Below are 19642 nucleotides of genomic sequence, written 5' to 3'. Positions count from 1 at the left end.
AGACAAAACGTATCAACGAGGCTTCTCACGTAGCTGGTACACCAGAAAGGCATGGCTAGCTGGATGCAAACAGGTAAATGCTGTCTTTTGTTTCCCATGCTTGCTCTTCAAACAGTCGGAGACAGAAACGATGTGCCCGTGGACTGTGACGGGGGTAAACGATATGAAGCATTTGTCCGAGAAAATTAAAAAGCACGAGTGCACGAAGTTACATATGACAAGTACCTTCAAGCTAGCCATGCTAGGCAAAGCTAACATAGCATAACAACACAGCCGTTAGCTCTTAGCACTCAGAGCTCACAGCTCTTCATATTTGTTCAGAAACTAGACAAAAGTTAAACAAGTACAAACCACATACTGTCTGTGTCATGGCGAATACAGTCGCTGGTTTATTTATATCTGTATAGGCCGTTGTTGTGAGTGTGGACGGTCGGAGGATTTACAACGTTAGCTTAGCCAATCTCCATTTAGAAAACACGCATTTTAAAAGGTTTTTCGCCTGCCATCTGTCTGCAGACTTGTCAAAGCATTAATTCATGGTTTTTACTAACCGGTATCAGTATGTTGTTACTTCGGCATCATTTTGAAATGTGTATTACAATTAAATCACGGTCAAATATGTTCATCTTGTTGTAGTTGTAGCCCCCTTGCCAGCGATTCTCTCTCTAGTTTAGCATACTCAGCCTGGTTGTTCCTGGCCCTAGAACCACGATTTTATGGGGCCAGAAAAACTGTGAATTAGGACCCGCTAGTCGGTACTAGGTCAAGTGGAAACGCAACCAAAAACGGGCCCCGCACGGCTCGGCACGCTTAAAGCGAGCTCCGCGCTGCAGTGGAAACGCGCCATTACATCACCAGAAGTCCTAATTTAAGGGGTCATTTCTCCCAAAAAAAAATGTTTTACTCACTATATCAACAGCCCCACCAAAAATATGTTCCACCAGCCGCCACTGCATGTTAGGCCTAACAAGATCTCTGAGACACTGGACCCGTACAGTAGAATAGCATAATGGTCAGAGTAATCATAGTTACCTCCTCGCTAAGGCAGAAAGCACTCTGGAGAATTCTAATAGACATTGTTTTACCAAATGATAGCAATAGAATAAAAGATTACGGGAAGACTACATTTCTAACAGTTTATCCTCAGGGGGACATGAATGTTCGCAGCAAATTTTATCCGTTGAATATTTGCTAAATCTTTCACAATTTGTGAAGTTTTAACTCTTTGGCAGTGCTAAAAGAAAAGTAGGATTCATTCTCTCGGGAACATGAACAATTGAATAATGTAATTCTATATTAGAGACATTTCAGTCTGAAACAAATAATTGGCAGACAAATCATCTGATTTATCTTAACCTAGAACATTTCAAGTGGAACCCCTCCCCTATCTTTTACTAGGTGTAGGGAAGTATTGATATATGTTTCAATAAAATGTGTAATAAGATAAAATATTGTTCTGAAAAAATTGCCTCAAGTGATTGTCTGTTGAAAATGTCATAAATCTATGTGTCTGGAGCTAATATTGGTATGGTAATAATGATAGACCATACTATTTTGACTGATTAAAAGTTATAAATGAAGGCCTGTAAAAGAACACTTTACAGTTGATTAGATCATTATTTAACTACCTTTAAGTGTTCATATTGTCATTAGTTGTGCACCTTACTGTTGATGTAATCATTAGTTCATAGAGGAAAACCATTGTACTGTACCATTACTGTCTGTCTTTCTGTTACCAGTGTGTTTACTGTTAACCATTTAACTACCAGACCAAGAAAAAAGCTATGTAAAAATTATTTGTTTGCATGTCGATGTCCTTTTGTGTTCTGTCGTTTTATGTTCATGTTGTAACCTACTTGCTGCCATGTTGGACAGGTCTCCCTTGAAAAAGATATCGATGATCTCAATGGGACAACCTGGTTAAATAAAGGTTTTAAAAAAAAAAAATGTAATAAAAAAAGAAATCGCAGTAGATTTTGTCAGTCTCACGACGGTATTGGGACGTTTATTTACCGCGATACCGCGATATTCGGTATATCCCTAATGTTTAGTTTTATATTATTATGTTATTGAGTGATTAAAGGTGGGGTAGGTAATCTTGGAGAAACCAGCTTGAGTGCGCTAGAATTTGAAAATACGCAGCCGGAAGAAATCTGCTACTTCCTTACAGAGCCCCTCCTCCAACACACACGAACGCGCACATGACCAATGAGGGCACGAGATAAGTTTGTGCCCAGATGGAAGGTTGACCGGGCCGGCTAAAATGATTGGTCGTTCTTTTTACAGTACCACGGCTTCCACAGATGACGTTTTTTATGGATTTGTTGTCAAAGCACTTCAGATATTCATTGCTATCGGGATGTTAAGAGCATTCCATGGAATATAACAAAAAGTGTATCTCGAGCCGGTTTCTCAAAACGTACCTACCCCACCTTTAAGGATTGAGGAAGTAACAGATTGGCGACAGGTCATTTAACCACAGCACACTGCTGTCTTTTTGGTAAAGAGTTCCTGATCAGTAAAGGGTTAGGGTTAGTTCCTCTTCTCTATTGCAGGCTAGCAGCTCGAGGCTACATTAGCCTCTACAAGCCTGAATCTAACTTTCAGTATTCGTGATTGTGCGTAAAGACGGCGTCAGGTTTTTTGGAGGAAAAACTAAGTTTATAGAATCAAAGAGGACAACATCTGGACATGCTACATTGATTTGGATCCTTCCCTGTTATTTGTTCCAAAATGTAACAAGAGAGCGTCACTCTTTTAACGCTTTTCTGTTCTTTTTCTTGAATGAGAAATAAATGTAAGTAAACAAACTTTGTGACAAACTTTTCATACATCTGGAAGCAGCACTCAGATGAATATGCTGCACCCTCAGGTATTTAATTATTTAGAGCACTGTAATCAGTTGTGTATCAGCACTGTAAATGTCTCCGGAGGGTGCCAAGGCCTTCCACAAATCATAAGCACAATATGTCAGCCCTTCAGGGATTTGATCGGGAGGGCAGGTAGAGCGACAGATTCTAAAATGAATGCTTCCAACAATGACCTAAAGATTAGTATATACCAGAGCGACTTCGCATGCATGAGACTTCTTTTAAGAACAGGTTTGTTTGCATCTTATTGTGAATGTGTGATCGCAGGGGTCTACATTCATGTGTGAGGTCTATCAATACTTGTCGACCAAGTCCATCCAGAAGGGTCAAGCCCGGGGAGTTTTAGCAGCTCAATACTGTGACGGCCACCACACGTCTCTGGAGAAATTACCTATCGACTAGCTCCATCAGCTGGGAGAAATCTCCTCCCTGAGCCCTGAACGCCATTGATCCTCTCCAACAGGCTGCTCTAAAGAAGGCGCTCGGTCACAACCACACAGGACCAGATTACATGGAGTGTCTGGGCAGTAATCTGATTACAAGATAACCAATTTGTGTTATAAGTATTCCAATTTTTGTATTCAAAGATGAAATCTTCAATGTGGGGGGGGGGGGGTATGAAGACGAAGACATGTGTCAAAGAGGAGAGGTCAGGATGAAATCAAATCACTTCAAGGAAATAAATGTTTGGAGGTGTGCCTGAATAAAAAACTTGAAGGTTAGCAGGGAACGCTAAACTGCCTTGACCCAGCAGGAGGGAACAACAATCAATCAGGGAATGGGAGAGGCGGTTAAAGACTGGATGTTGACACTGACTGTAGGAAGGGGTGTTAGCAAATGTCCTTTCACAATGGCATCAGAAACAAATCAACTAATACCCACAGGTAAGGGTACGAAACCCTGCAGGGGTTCTAATACACACACTGGTGTAAGACTGATAGCCCACGATCACCATCAAGTAATGATGACTGGTTCCAAAGTGTTTCATGAAACTGTGATAACATACAGAACATGAACATCCGGTGTTAGTGCCGTCGGAAGGAACAGGTACGTCTGTCCTGGGCATGTTGCCGAACATGGTTGTATGTGACTGCATTTCTGAAAGACATCAAGCTTTGATCGGCTCTCCGTACCATCCTAAACCTCAGATTTGAGGACTTTTCAAAGGCCGATTACTGTTACAGAACTGAAACTGTATAATGAGAAATAGCAGGTCGTTCAGAAGCTTGCTGACAATAATCAAAAGCATTGAATGTGAAACTATGATGCAGTTACAGTTGACTTAGCCTAGTAACTACTAACATTAACTTTGAAGATGTAAATAACTTTACACAACTTCTATGTCTGCACAAAATATATTAATTCATGCGTTTCAACAATCTGCGTTTATTGATGTCTTTTAAAAACTTAAAAGCCTAGATTGTTTTCCTCTCAAACTCACAAACTTTCATGGGTTTCAGGGATCTGTGGAATCCATGTTTGATTGCTCAGGGTCGAAAGCGCAGTTGGATTTGTAAATATTGTCGTGAATTGCCAAGATTGTGTATAAAGCCAGAAATAAAACGATTTGATTGTATCACTGGATCCCTGTCGTGTGAATAGAGATGGAGATACCACGTGTGAAACTATGGTAGCCTGGCACGACTTTTATGGCCACTTGTAGCCAAACCGATGTGGAAAGCATGCACTGCCTTCAGCATCAAGTGTCCACCATCCGGCAGCTCTAAATATGCCACTGCCACTGTGTGTTACGCTACATCTCAACAACTCTGACAATTACAAAAGTGTGTCCTCGTGGGCGTAAAGTAAGCATTAAGTCAGCGTTACAGCGTGGCTTCCTGTTATAGTAAATAATGGCTCCACACGTCTTTGCTGCTGAGCGCCTGTTAAAGGAGAATAAAGATGAAACACGTCTGATACTGACACTGGGAAAAAGTGTTGCAACTCCCAGAGTGCCATAATAGATTAACAATTAAAAAGATCAACGACTACATTAAGCGGCGCTGCCCTCTGTGTGCTCTGGGCGCGTTATCAAAGCTCACAATAGTGTTGTGTGTGTGTGCTCTTCTGTGTTCAATGTGCTTTGCCCTCGTATGAGGAATGGCAGGGCAGTGCAGAGACATGCATGTGCGTTCACATACATGCTTAACCAGCTCTCACAGGGAGTAGGGACACACATGCACGATACATGAATACTGAACACCCCCGTATGCAGTCGCGCATGCCCCGCGCACACACGCTCTCCGTGCTTTAGACAAGGAGGTGAGGCGGCGCTGGTGTTGTTGTTAATTATCTCCTATTGTTATTCAGATTCCCCAAAGCGTGCCGCAGTCACACTCTTAACCCTTCCGCTTCACAATCTTGTCGTTTGGAGACGGTCTTCTGTCTGCCGGACGCCCACCGAATGGCGGTAATTACACCGTTTAGCTCCGAGTTCAAAGGCCTGCCATTCGCCAGCTGCATTCACCAAACCTCACCATGGCAACCTATCAACATCTTTGCGGGTATTGGTGCCATCGGGTCAGAGAGGGGTCGCGTCCTCGGTCTTAATCTGCATGCGCGTTGGAAAATACTTAAAGAGGACAATAACCTGAAGAATACAAATGTTTCTGTGTTGTTGCCATAGCTGCAGGTTGTATCAGTTGCTTTGAAGATCTAGAGCAAAACTGGCTGATCTGTGTTCAAAAAAATGATTAATTCTGTCAGGCTTGCAGCAGTCTTGTAGCTTCAATAAGTGCTCATGGTGAAAAGATGGACCGCTCATCTATAATTGTAGCAATTGTTGTATTATTATATATTAAAACTTTATATTCCAACCTATCAGACAAGCTATAATAGTATGTTGTTCCTCGACTGTGACACGTCTCCGTGCTTTAAAGGTCCACTGTGCTTCATAAATATATATTAGCTCTCAGATATATACAAAACATGTCTCTGAAGTGTTTGGCTCCAAACACCAAACAGATCATTGCAGCATTACCCATAATCCCCTCTGTTTCAGCCCTGTTTCCAAAGCGCTGATTCTCTGTCTGTTACTTTAGATGAAAACAAGGAGCCCCTCCCCATGCCCCTCTGAGAGAGATTTGGTTACAAAGAACACAATGGTGCTCTCGGAGGAGATTCAGGTGATAAGGTGGGGGGGGGGTTACCTTGGTTGGTGATTGGCTAACGGTTACTCAAGCCAAAAAATCGTTATAACCAGGGGTGCACATCACTTTTTTGCCCTGGTTCTCAAAGGAGCACCTGGAGATGTTGCTTGGTGCTCATCCTTAAAATGAAATACACCGTAACTTTTGAGGTGGTCTTGACTTTATTTGCCAGACACACGGCACTGAACACACATGCAGAGGTGAACACAGAACACACATGCAGAGGTGAACACTGAACACACATGCAGAGGTGAACACAGAACACACATGCAGAGGTGAACACAGAACACACATGCAGAGGTGAACACTGAACACACATGCAGAGGTGAACACAGAACACACATGCAGAGGTGAACACTGAACACACATGCAGAGGTGAACACAGAACACACATGCAGAGGTGAACACAGAACACACATGCAGAGGTGAACACAGAACACACATGCAGAGGTGAACACAGAACACACATGCAGAGGTGAACACAGAACACACATGCAGAGGTGAACACAAGACAACATTAGCACGACCAGTAATCCTACAAACTGTCATCACTACCCTCCTGACTGTTCTCCTCTCTGTCTTCCTCTCTGTCAGACATGGTAGCTGATGATGTAGGCCTACTACTTCCTCTCTGGTTGAGTCTGCGATGAGCTGCTTGCATCCACAAGTCAACAGCTGGGTTTGGGTCGAAAGTCTCTGTTGTCATCTTAGACAAGTGGATGTAATCAAATAAGTATGTGAACATAACCAATAACCTACCATAGCCAATAACAAATGAATGTAACTTATTTTATTTTTGTTGTTCATTCATATCTTATTTTACCTTAACATTTATTTATTTATGCATTTGTTTTTTTATCTCCAGTTTTATAGGATGTTTTTGGTTACTGTCCTATAGTAGGCTATACATTGGAATGATTTCAAACCTGTTACCCAAACCCAATAATGATAAAGGAGTGCCTTGAAAATATGTGTTTACATAAATTGTGACCAAACTGTTTGAACTTAGACTAAAGTGAACTATCTAAACACTCAAGAGTCCTTTACCTCACTGAGCTGTAGTTATCAGCCTCTCAGTCTGACTGGAGAGGACTCTCCCTCCACATTATTGTAGAAACATCTTCTTCTTCTTCAGTTAGAGCCGCTAGCACCAGATTCTAATAACAACAGCGCCGGTACCGGGCGGTGCGCCCTTCTCTCTCTCTCTCCCTCGCTCACTCGCACTTTGGCTGTGAGCTGCGGGTGCCAGATAAGCCAACATCCCCCATTTTCATCACTTGCAGCGCCCATCGTACAGGGCAAATGAAACGTGTAACCGGGGTTAAAAGGGTGTTACATTTACTTAATTATGAATGTTGTTACATCAAGGCTGAAAATTAGGATGAGCCCCAACGGTCAAAAATGTTTTTTTCCCTCCCAGAGCTGTCAGCGCAGCGCCTCCACAGATCTGGCCCCCTAGGCGAACATCTATAACCCTGAGTTCATATGCAACTCGCAAATATCTTTCTCTCTCTCCTCTCTCCTCCCTTCTCTCTCTTCCTCTCTCTCTCTCAATTTTGGTACGCAAATGCGCCTTTTTTCAAATGACCCTGTTCTCATTTTTTGCATGCGCACCTGCGCACCAGTTATGTGCAGCCCTGGTTATGACATCATAAAGTGTCCAAAATCGGATCAGCTCGTTTTCAGACAAAAAGAGAGCAAATCTTTGTTCCTGAAACGTTCAGAGTCTCTTTGCACAGAGGGGACACATGTTGATGTATACAATACATGAAAAAGTGGATTTTGCATAATAGGTGACCTTTAATGTTAAAAAATCTCTGCAGAGGTGACCTTCGAAAAGAGGTGCTGCAGCACCTCTTTTCACCCTCTGTCTGAAACCAGAGCCCAGTCTGTTCTGTTTGGTTAACTGGTAGCTCTGTTGTGAATGGTCAACCCCTTAGCCTATCATCTACAATGTGATGTAGGGCTAGCCAATAGAAGTTTGAGTGTTACACAGTGATGTCAATATGTTAAGGCAGTAAACAAAGGAGTTCAATGAAGTTCATTTCATGCAGTGTGTGGGAGAGAAACTTCCTCTGGTGGAAGAATTGGTGATTTTATCTTTTGCAGACCATTTACATGCACACAAATCTATATAATGCACTCCAAGGGAAACCCACCAAAAGAAATAACAGGGGCTCTTTAAGTCTTGATAGGCTTTCCAAAATGTCATGATGAACCGTGTATATATTTACTTTTCTCAACAAAAAAGTTAACCGGCATGGATCTGTGTTTAAAGCCATGATTAACTCTGTCAGGCTTTCAGAACTCTAATAAATGCACATGGTAGAACGATGGATAGCCAAAACGTAATTGTAATTTTCGTAGCTATACTTTCTCCCACTCTTTTCAAAATCATATTAAAATTGACATGACTTCCATTTGATAGATATTGCTGACAGGACATTTCTGCCCCTCTTTTACTTATCGATCCTGCTGATAGAAACACTACTGTGGCGATTAGGCGGTCTGAGCCATTGCTAGCTCACAATATCGAACTGCAGGGAAGTGGAGTTGGGCGGAGTGGAGCTCATGGAGGGTTATCTGTGGCTCGGCCTCCTTCTAACCAAACATCAAAGCCCTTAATGAATGGGGGATGAATACACGATGCAGGTTATGACTTCAGCTAATTAGGGTATTGTTAAACAGGGCCGGTAGGGGGGAATTCAGCAGGGGCTGCGGATGGAGAATCGATGGTCAATGAAGAGAAGGAGCATGAAGGCAATTTGCCAGTTAATGTGTTACCAATATCTGCAGAGGGAGGCAGGGGGCGGAGAGGGGAGACTGTTTTACATGTATTGACTAAGACTGCCAACTAAAAGGACAGAGCTTATTGCAGGATTAATATAGATACTGTTGAAATACCTAAGTACTTTTCATTCTTTACAAACTAACTAAAATCATTGGTAGCGAAATCAGCTGTCTTGAGATTAACAATAGGCATTTCATTGCTGGTGTTTTTTCCAGGCAATACATCTACCAGGATAGAAAGAAAGAAAAGGCTCTTAAAGGTTCCATGTCATGCTTTTCCGGTTACTACCCGTCCCCTTGTTGTTATGAAGGTTTGTCTGCATGTAAACGGTCTGCAGAGTCACACACCCTCAAAGTACACCCTGCAGCGAGTAGAACTCTAACACAGAGAAGACCTGTCTGCTGCCCCAGAACGCCTCGTTGGAGATTTATCTTTGTCCATTGTTTACTTCCTGGGTACAGTGATGTGCCCATACCCAAATGGACCCATTGGTCCAAATGGACTAATCCGCGGAGCCGTTACGTTAACTTCCTCACACACACTACATTTTTTCTCAGCTGCAGCTCCGCCAATTTTTCTGCCTGAGACGGTGGGACGCGGCAAGGCTGTTAGTCGGTGTGTGAGCACACACACAAACTCCCAGCCAGGCTGCGGGTGTGTGTGTGGGTTCGGGCTGGGTTTCGCTGTGTCTCGCTGTCTCGCAGACGGCCACTGGGCTCACAGGGAGGGGGGGGGGCAGGAGCTCCAACAAGCCGTTTAGGACAGAGAGTGAATACACAGACTATACAGAGATGCTGTTTGAGAAACCAATGGGAGTTTGGAACATTGAACGATGTAAATGTATTCTAGTCGACCTCACAATGGCATTATGATCAGTGGAAATGGCCGTGACCTGGGACCTTTAATATACATAAGTCACAGAGTCCCAATCAAATAACTTTTATCTTGGTTGCTTCTTAGGGTTTATAAATATATTAATGAGCAGCTCATATAAAAACTGAAATAACTATTTAATGATACTTGTTGAATTTACATTAGAAGTTTATCACAGAGAAAATGTGGAGCGTCCTTATCTCCTGTAAACTGACACAACACTAAATGCACATTTGTGTCCAAGGGTTGAGAAATATATTCTTTCTTGCCAACATTTCACACCACAACCTTTTCCATGCTTTTAATGTGCAATAATAACCTTGAGTCTAGATTAGCCTGCCACCATTTCTTGATGAACCGTTTATTATTTACTGAACTCAAGTTGGCAGGTCAGACAAGGACGCACAGCTTGTGCATCCCAATGCGAAGTATGCGGCAGAGTGCAGTGCACTGTACAGTAAGTACCTGTATGGTGCACTAATACAAGTTGGAACACTCGACACACTTGCACTCAACGCTCAGCATCTTAGCTTAGTAACATGCGTTACCACTTCCAGTGGGGGCAAAGCAGGCCTGTGCCATTTGAGACAAAACTAAATTATCCAAATTCCCACAATGCACTGTTCATAGTACACGGCATGCAGTGTGCTAAAGGAAGTGTCAGAATCAGTGATTTCTACTTCTCATGTTATACTGGCTTACCGAGTCCTTTGTGGGCATCAAGGCTGGTGTACTCAATGGTTCCATTGTGGCCCTTCTTGGGGTTCTCCTTGTATTCTTTGTGGACTCCATCAGGACAGTATCTGTAGGACAGCCCGTAGTCTGCTAGATAGACCTACAGGACACACACATACACATACAACACGTAGATGATGGACAATGTGCATAATTAGAACTCATAGCCTTGATTGCAAAACATACTTAACATAACATTCTGTAAACGATAGCATAACTCTGTGCACATGAAGGATAATCAACGGAGATCGAGAAAGACTAACCTGTTCAGGGTCTCTGCAGCCCAGCATGAGGTTGGCAGCTTTAATGTCTGCATGCACATACTCGTTCTCATGAATATACTCCAGAATGTCCACCTGGCAAAGGACGCAAATGTAAATCAATGCACAACGTCATTGGTGACCTTTGTTCACTTTATGCTAAGGATATTAAAGGGGATCTCACCAGCCCTCGTCCAAGCTGGAGAACTGTGGCCTTCTTCAGTTGACCTCCGCTGTGTTCCAATATTTTCTGAAGGTCACTGCCCAGTCGGTCCATGGCCATGAAACGATACCTGAGAGGAGAGGAAAAATCAGTGGTCAATATCTTATTTTTCTTGAATCAAAATAACTCCTAATTGCTGATATAAATGTATGTTTGAGAGTATTGAAAAAAGGTTTTAACACACAGATTTATCACCCAGGAATAAACAACCTTACAGTACATGTAATGTTGTAATGTCATAACAACTGAAACGCATTGGTAGATAAGGTAGGGAGAAAAGACACTTTGAAAAAAAGGGACATTCAGCTGGTTTGTTGCTCACTATGGATGCTACTTGTACTTAAGTTCATTTGCAAGGCTCACTCAGTATGTAGCCATGGCAACGCAACATCATTAGGTAACATCTGCCTTTTGTTGTTATGCAGTAGTGAACAAGTTCTTCAGATGAGTCAACTGCTAATGTGTCTTCAGAAATACTCTTAGTAATAAGCCACATGTAACGTTTATTTGCATAATATTATCATACAGTTCAGTTCAGTCCGGTCCAGTGTTTGTATCCCTAGCCCTTATATCAAACATGTATTATGGTCACCATCTAATGACATCTGTCCTGAAAGCTTGTCAATACCTCCGGTCATTATATTCAGCGAGTCCTGATCCCCAGTAGGTTGGGATGCCCAGGAAGCCCAGTTTCCTTATTTTCTTCCATTTTTGCACTGAAACAACAATAGGAGAGACAAGTATGTCAATGTGTGTTCATATATTTCAGCATTTAAACTCCAACCAACAACTAAACTAAACTCTTAACCACAATGTTTGAGAAAGAAGAAACCTTTGTCTCTTGAACCGCTGTTCTGACAGACAACTTAAACAAACGTTGGTGTTACTCCCTAAGAATTCTCAGAGTCTAATCATTTCCTGACCCTTACCAAAACCCTGAAACAACACTCTCCTTTTCCAATAGGTATTCGAAGAAAAGCAACAAATCTCAAAGAAAGTAGAAAAATGTTTTGGCTAGAACTGTTCGGCGTTATGAAAACATGATGTTTAATAGACTTATTTAGCCACTTGGTAGTAACGGCCGTTTTTCTGACACAAAAACGTTTCAGACATTCATTTGTGGGGTGTTTACTGACTTATGTTATGTTGTAGAACAAAACATAAAAAGTATCTCAAGCTTTTAACAACAGATCTTATTTCAGAATATAACCACAAATAACTGATTTTGAGACAAGGGAACCATATGGTCAAACGCTGACAAATGTACAAGTTGTAAGACTAATTTATAGACAACCGTATAATGCAAGCATGTACATATTAATGTTGTAGTATTAAGGGTACACACACACACACACACACACACACACACACACACACACACACACACACACACACACACACACACACACACACACACACACACACACACACACACACACACACACACACACACACACACACACACACACACACACACACACACACACACACACACACACACACACACCACACACACACACACACACACACACACACACACACACACACACACACACACACACACACACACACACACACACACACACACACACACACACACACACACACACACACACACACACACACACACACACACACACACACACACACACACACAGCAGTGGTTCTGGCTCAGTGCTGGATCGCGGCCGGCCTGACTGGCTCTCCACCAGACTGGCAGGTGGTCAGGGGCTCAGCGGAGGCCCGGGCATCATTATGTGTGAGTGGCTTCCTCTCTGCCTTGCCTCTCCAAACTGAGGCGTTGGAGAGCCCAGACAAGCGTGGAGAGGGGGGCTAACTGCCACTGAGGTGCATGTTTGCTTTGGCTTATTATTAATTACTGTGCTGCAGGCGGCAAAGCCTCCGTGTCTGCGGCCACTTCATCAGTCAAACACACTCGTGCTCCAGTGAGCTGCCGGGACGCTGGACGGACGCTGCTACTCACTGCTCTCCGCTTTGGCTGCCCTCTGGTAGAACTTGAGCTCGGAGAACAGGGGGCCGTTCTCATGGTACTCCTGGAGATGCAAGGGAACATTACTAACAATTTCATTATCATGGTCTCAAGACGGCTTGACAAAAACATGTGTTAGCATATCACACAGTGGAGTTGAAAGAGATAATGCTCCACAATAAGAAAAATAAAGAAATGTTTTCACTCATATTGTGATTATGATACAGGGGGACTGATCAGTTTTGCATCATTATTATCATTATCAGTGGGAAATATATTAATGAAGATCATGGTGGGATTTTTTTTAAGAGAGTTTAGAAAATAAGATTTGTAGGCAAGTTTGACTCTGCACTTCCAGAATACTTTGTTTAAAATGCTATTTGAACACATATTTAACACAAATATTGTGCTTGCTACAATTTGAATGTTGGGCTAGTCAAGTTCATAAGGCAATTTCAATGAAACAATTATTAAATGTGATGAGACATTAGGGTGGCATTTTCTTTCTTTCAAAGATGTATTTCTGCTGTGTTTTCCCTTAAATCATAAGAGTCCAAAACACTTGGATAACCCATGGCAAGGCAGCAAAAACATTTCCATCTAAACTCTATATTAGGTGAAAGTTAAATCCCACCTGTAAGACAATATCTAGTCACGATATCAATAGAATATAATATAATAGTGTCAGCTGAAATGTAAAATATATAATTGTATCAGAATTTAGCAAAAAGATTTGATTCTAAAACGGTCACTCAGCCACCAATTTCACAATTTGCATGAATGTCTCATATATGTAAGGCTGTAAACTCTACTTCCCCTGAACAGAAATGCATGTGATTCAACCATCACTCAGTCAAATGTCTTTTCTACATTATCATCATTTGTTTCAGTCTTCTCAAACACATTTTCGGTGACTTCCAAATAAATCACCTGATGTTTGGAGAAATGGAAACTGAAATGAGGAAACATAGTTTTGATGCAAATAGTTTTTGACATGCATCATCCTCTGTAACAGCTGTGTGAAGCTCAAATGTACTCACCAGTTTTATGACAAAGTCAGTGTCTGCTGCAACAGGTCTGTCCACATCACGGGAGGCTGTTCAACAGGAGACAGAGAGGAACGTTATAATAACATACAGAGGATACAGTTGTGATACATTATGAAATGTCTTAACTCTTGGACGTTATCCAGCCATTTGCATGTTTAAAATGTATCCAAGACCAGGAAGAAATTAACAAAATACTGTACTCAAAAAGCCGGACTGCACTTATGGATTTGTAAATATCGGGAGTTAGTGCTGAGTGGAAAGGTCTCCATAGATTAGGATGGAATGTGTTAGGAATCCCAGGGTTGTCTTGTAACAATCTGTTGAAAGAGCTTTCTACAGAAAGAGACAAACAGATCAATCAGAGTCTCCCAGGAAGAGAGAGATATTCTGTTGCCTGCATGAACACACTCGTTAAGAATCAGAACACTTTGTTTATCCTGGGAGAAATAGGATTTTGTGACAATTGCTCCATTTACAATAAATTAAAACAAAAATATGTGTTCCACCATACAAATACAAAAGGTTCAAATGGGCCATTGAGATTAAACAAAAATGTTAATAAAATCTTTATATTAACAAAATAAGTTAAATACAAAATGTACAACAAACAGAGGTGGAAGAAGTACTCAGATTATTTACTTGAGTAAAAGTAGCAATACCACAATGTAAAAATAATAAATTACAAGTTAAATTCCTGCATTCAAAAGTGTACTTAAGTAACATTTAAAAAGTACTTTGATCAATATATAAAGTACTCATTGTACACATTAAAGCACAATATATCTTTCAATGATTGTATTATAATTAATGATGCATTAATGTGTTAATCACTTCAATGTTGCACTTGGTAAAAGCGGGGTTTATTTTAATGACTTTATAAACTACTGGGGAGCATAACTGTTAATAACATATAATAATGTGTTGATTTTGGTGTTAAATTAATAATCTAAATTTGTAAAATAACTAGTCACTAAATCTGTAAAATAAATGTAGTGGACTAAAAAGTATAAAGTAGCATAATGTGAAAATACTCAAGTATAAGTATCACCATTTTTATTTAAGTACAGTACTTGAATAAATATACTTTGTTACGTTACTGCACTAGCAATACAATATATAATACAATAAATTCACAGTACTATGTAAGATGTCCACAGTAAATATGTATTACCTAAATAGATGAGTCCACAGCCACCATGGCCGATGATTTTACCCAGCCTCCATTTCTTCTTCTCACTGTCGGTCAGTAGGAAGCCTTCTGGGAGGTGTTTGGGCAATGCGCTCTTCTTCGGTGGTGGCATGACAACTGAGCAGGAAGTGTAGGAAAAATGTGATGTGAGCAATTCTGGTACCACTTTACAATAAGACTACCCTTATAAAGGATTCATAAAGGGTTTATAATGAAGTTATGAATTAGGTTGTAACTTGTAAACACTTTATTAATCATTAAGAACCATTTATAAACCAGTTCTAACAGTTTCCACACATCAACACATGGCTCACTATTTGGCAAGATGACTAAGCCTTATATTGGCTACTTAGCGAGAATCAACTCAGTGAACCGCAGATACCAAGGATCAGTGGCGGCGCTAGGGGGTGGCTACTTGGGCTCAAGTCTCGGATGTTTTCTGAAAAGCCCCGGATGTTTCACTTAAAAAACAAAAACGTCTCGGGAGTAATGTGCAGTACCGGAGTCCACCAGAGAGGCAGCCACTGTGGGACATTAGCCTGCGTACTGCATATCCTGCCCTGAAGAAGAAGAGATCCTTCCTAGTGCCTGACGAGTTTTAAGCTAATAGCCTATACAGTTATGGATATTAGAAAGTTATTGTCATCGAAGCAGGCGCCACAAGCTGCAGCAGCAGCAGTATAAGCAGCTGACAACAATGTCATCACCAGCAGTCAAGAAATGGATGATGTTTCAGGTTTGTTAATCTAATGGTGATATCTGCACTCTGGCTGACTGAGTAAGAAGTGAAAAAGAGTGATGTAACGTTAATGTTATAGCTAGTAAACATGGAGTAATCACACTAAATATACCCTTATATGTTAGTATGTATACAGAACATGACTAAAAATTATCCTAAGATGTAATGTTAACCCTTCATACCTCAGTCTACTTTTAAGACACTAAAATAACGTATTCCAATTTGTATTTTGTTTTCGCGCGTGGAATTATACCGGATCTCGTTTCAGTACACATAACAACAGAACTGACAGGCAACCCTCTGCATCAGACTCCGATTGGCTGTGACTGCATCCACTCAGAGTGTCCGATTCAGAAACGTGACTCTTACACTCTTTACGTCACAAACAAAGATGGTGGATGAGAATAGATCTATAAAACGATAAGCAATGCGCCAGAATCAAGGTGAGACTATCCGCATCCTTTAAAACTCTACGCACATTCGTTTCACCTTAATAAGTAAACGACTATTTGAGTGAGTTAAGGTATTAGTTTGCTTCATTAAAGGGTGTTAATGAGTGTTCTCCAGTGCCTTTTGTCCGCTTTAAGGTGTTATTAAGATAGGGTTAATGTTGCTCTCAAAGTGCACCAGATTGATGCTTTCAACTTCAATATTTAAAAAAAAAAAAAATCTTCCCGGGGGAGCATGCCCCCGGACCCCCCGAGAGGAGGCGACGAGCCCCCTAAAGGATGTTCGGTCCACCCCCCACTTATAAAAAATAGCACTGTACCCCTGCACCCCCCCCCCCCCCCCAACCCAACAACTCCTGGGCTAAGCCCCGGATCTCCTACAATCCTAAATCCGCCACTGCCAAGGATGCTGGCTGATGAAGAAGACGAAGTAAGCTAGGTAGCCAATATCAGGCTTAGCAGTACAGATAAATGTGGGCTCACTATTTGGCAAGCAACCGGTCACAGTTGCCCTGTTTATCTCATGTCTTATAAAAGCTTATTAATGATTAATAAAGCGTTCACAACCCAATTAATAAATGAATTACAAACTATTGGTAAACCTTTTATAAGGGTAGTCTTATTGTAAAGTTGTACCGGAATTCTTATATGGGCAACATAAAATTCGGCTTCGGTCCCACACTACTTAAAAATAGTAGGCTCCGGAGTCACCGTTCTGTCTAACATGACAACTAAAATTAGAAAACACCAGCTGGCTGGTACAGGATTTACCTTGAGCATTATACTGCCAGTTTTGTAAAATGATACAAACACATTTTAAAATTAAATTGGATTTAGAAAAATGACTGCCAAAAACGTAATGATAGTACACACTGTAACCGTCTAGTCTTCGGCAATTAAAGTTGGGATATCAATAGTGCACGTGACGGCAGAGTGTTTTATCTGACTATCCAACTTTGTTTGTCACGGTTAGTAAGCAGTACAGTAAAGTACATTTACTCAAGTACTGTACTCAGGTATAATTTGGTCGTATTTTCATTTTATGCTCTAATACTTCTGCTCCACTACACTTTGAAAGCCAATATTGTATTTTTACTCCACTATATGTATCTGATAGCTTTGCTTACTAGTTACTTTACAAATTAAAATGATAAGATAATATTGAAGTTAACTAATAAATAAACATTCATTGACACACTAATGCATAAATATTAATAATCCAGTGATTTGATTCTGAAATTGGACTGTGTGTACAAAAAGTACGTGTATATGTACATGCTAATGCTTCTGTTCTTTTACTTAAGTTAGATTTTGAATGCAGGACTTTTACTTGTAACAGAGTAGTTGTACAGTACTTCTTCCGCCACTGTTAGTGTATGTTTAAAGGTTACACACAACACAAGAATGACAACCGAAATAGCTCCACAGTTAAAGATAACTCAATACCGTTAAACACACTGTCGTTACAATTAGATGACACGCCTAATGCAGTGGAAAATGTAAGGTTTGAACACCTAAAGCTAACAGTTGGCATTAGTTTAAGGAGCATCCAACTAGCAGCTAAATAAGCTAGTGAGGAGGAGCTATGTTATTACTTACATGCTTTGTTATTTACCGACCTCCCAAGGGAACCCAAGCCGTAGCCTACGTCGTCCTTTTGTGTATAAATATATATCGAAACACGGTGATAATATATACTTGAGAGCAAACGTATTCTTAAAATGTGTATCTGTCCTGTTGCCTATATGGCGGTGCGAAACAGAAACAAACGCTGTTTACTTCCTGAAAGTTGTCCCGCCTATTACACCGCACAGCCAATAGAATGCAAGGGAAAGTTTTTCAACGAGACAATATCCAATGGGAAAGCAGTAGAGGCAGGATTGTGAAGTATTAAGCACTCATACTGATAATTTAACTTAATGTGCTTTTAATAATACGTTTTTCAAAAAAAAATATTACATAGGATCTCCTACAATGATTGGTGTAAAAACCTCATGATTACAACCAGCATTAACACTCTTTGGCATAATGGGTTTTCTTACATGTCATGATTTCTATATCCAGTCAAGATGACACAGCTTTCTGTGGAGTGATGATGGCACATGGCACCTATATGCTATAAGTATTTTGAAGAGCATTAAGGCATGATAATAATAATAATAATAATAATAATAATAATAATAATAATAATAATAATAATAATAATAATTAAAAAAAAGCCTTTCAAGGGACCCAAGGTCGCTACATGGTGGACAAACAAAACAAGGCCCGAAGGCCAGGGTGAACAGGTGTGTTTTTAATTATGATTTGAAGATGTCCAGGGAGGCAGCATTACGGATCTTGGCAGGAAGTGCACTCCAGAGGGTGGAGGCCGCAACACTGAACGCCCTGTCACCAACAGTTCGGAGGCGAGAGCGGGGGATGGAGAGCAGGCCCGTGTCTGAGGACCGCAGACTCCGAGAAGGGGTGTAGGGATGGAGGAGGTCCGATAGGTACTGGGGCGAGGGAATGGAGGGACTTGTACGTGAGGATGAGTGTTTTGTATTGAATCTGGGACTTGACCGGCAGCCAGTGTAGGTGGATGAGGGTGGGGGTGATATGGTGCCATGGCTTGGTGTGGGTGGTAAGCCTGGCAGCAGAGTTCTGGACGTATTGGAGCCTATCCAGGGTTTTGCTGGGAACCCCGGACAGGACTCCATTGCAATAGTCCAGACGGGATGTAATAAATGCGTGTACAAGAGTTTCTGCCACAGAGTCAGAGAGTGAATGCCAGATTCTGGCAATGTTTTTTGGGTCTTGGGTCTTGGAAGACCGGAAGCTGTGGGGTTCATAAAAACATGTTCTTACTCAATATCAAGCCACGATTATTGTTTTTATTTTTTTAAATCGTATAGTGTCGGACTTTTTTTGTCGTCTGTGAGGAAAAGAAATGGGGCTCAGAGCCTCAGAATACTGAAATCTGTATTTTTTTTAAATCTTTTTTTCCTTCTAATTTGTTATTCTTTTCTAAATAACACACTGTTATTTACTCACCAATAACACACAATTATCCTTGTTTTTATTTATTTGTTTAATTCCATAATCTCTGGCTTTTTTGGCGTCCGTCAGGAACTGCATTTCAAAATAAAAATAACCGGAAACAGACGTAGGCCTATAAGGGACATTTCGAGTACATTGTCAGAATAAGTGAATTCATTTAACTTCTGTTAGACAGCTATCATACTGAATACATATTTACTGTGAATGTATGCAACAATGTATGGCATATGGCTGTCTATCAGAAGTTAAATTCATTTCTCACTTATTCTGACAATGTATTTAACCC

General features: G+C 41.0%; 1 protein-coding gene across 2 annotated transcripts in view; it reads right to left on the bottom strand.

The window, feature by feature from the left end:
• The window catches only part of LOC117459728 (serine/threonine-protein kinase VRK1-like), a 34600-nt gene extending 16516 nt beyond the window's left edge, over positions 1-18084 (bottom strand). For both annotated transcript variants that reach the window (XM_034100813.2, XM_034100814.2), the window contains exons 1-8: positions 17917-18084; positions 15112-15246; positions 13932-13987; positions 12886-12955; positions 11530-11617; positions 10863-10971; positions 10682-10774; positions 10386-10518 (exon numbers count right to left, since the gene is read on the bottom strand). In XM_034100813.2, coding sequence (XP_033956704.1) covers positions 10386-10518; positions 10682-10774; positions 10863-10971; positions 11530-11617; positions 12886-12955; positions 13932-13987; positions 15112-15241 — 679 coding nt within the window. In that variant the 5' untranslated portion in view covers positions 15242-15246; positions 17917-18084. The remainder of the gene's footprint in view (positions 1-10385; positions 10519-10681; positions 10775-10862; positions 10972-11529; positions 11618-12885; positions 12956-13931; positions 13988-15111; positions 15247-17916) is intronic.
• Between the last annotated feature and the right edge of the window lie 1558 nt (positions 18085-19642).

This window comes from Pseudochaenichthys georgianus, chromosome 15, assembly GCF_902827115.2.
Source record: "Pseudochaenichthys georgianus chromosome 15, fPseGeo1.2, whole genome shotgun sequence".
In the NCBI taxonomy this organism is placed as follows: Eukaryota; Metazoa; Chordata; class Actinopteri; order Perciformes; family Channichthyidae; genus Pseudochaenichthys; species Pseudochaenichthys georgianus.
The sequence above is the reverse complement of the archived record's forward strand: the minus strand, read 5'-3'. Positions and strand labels throughout refer to the sequence as shown.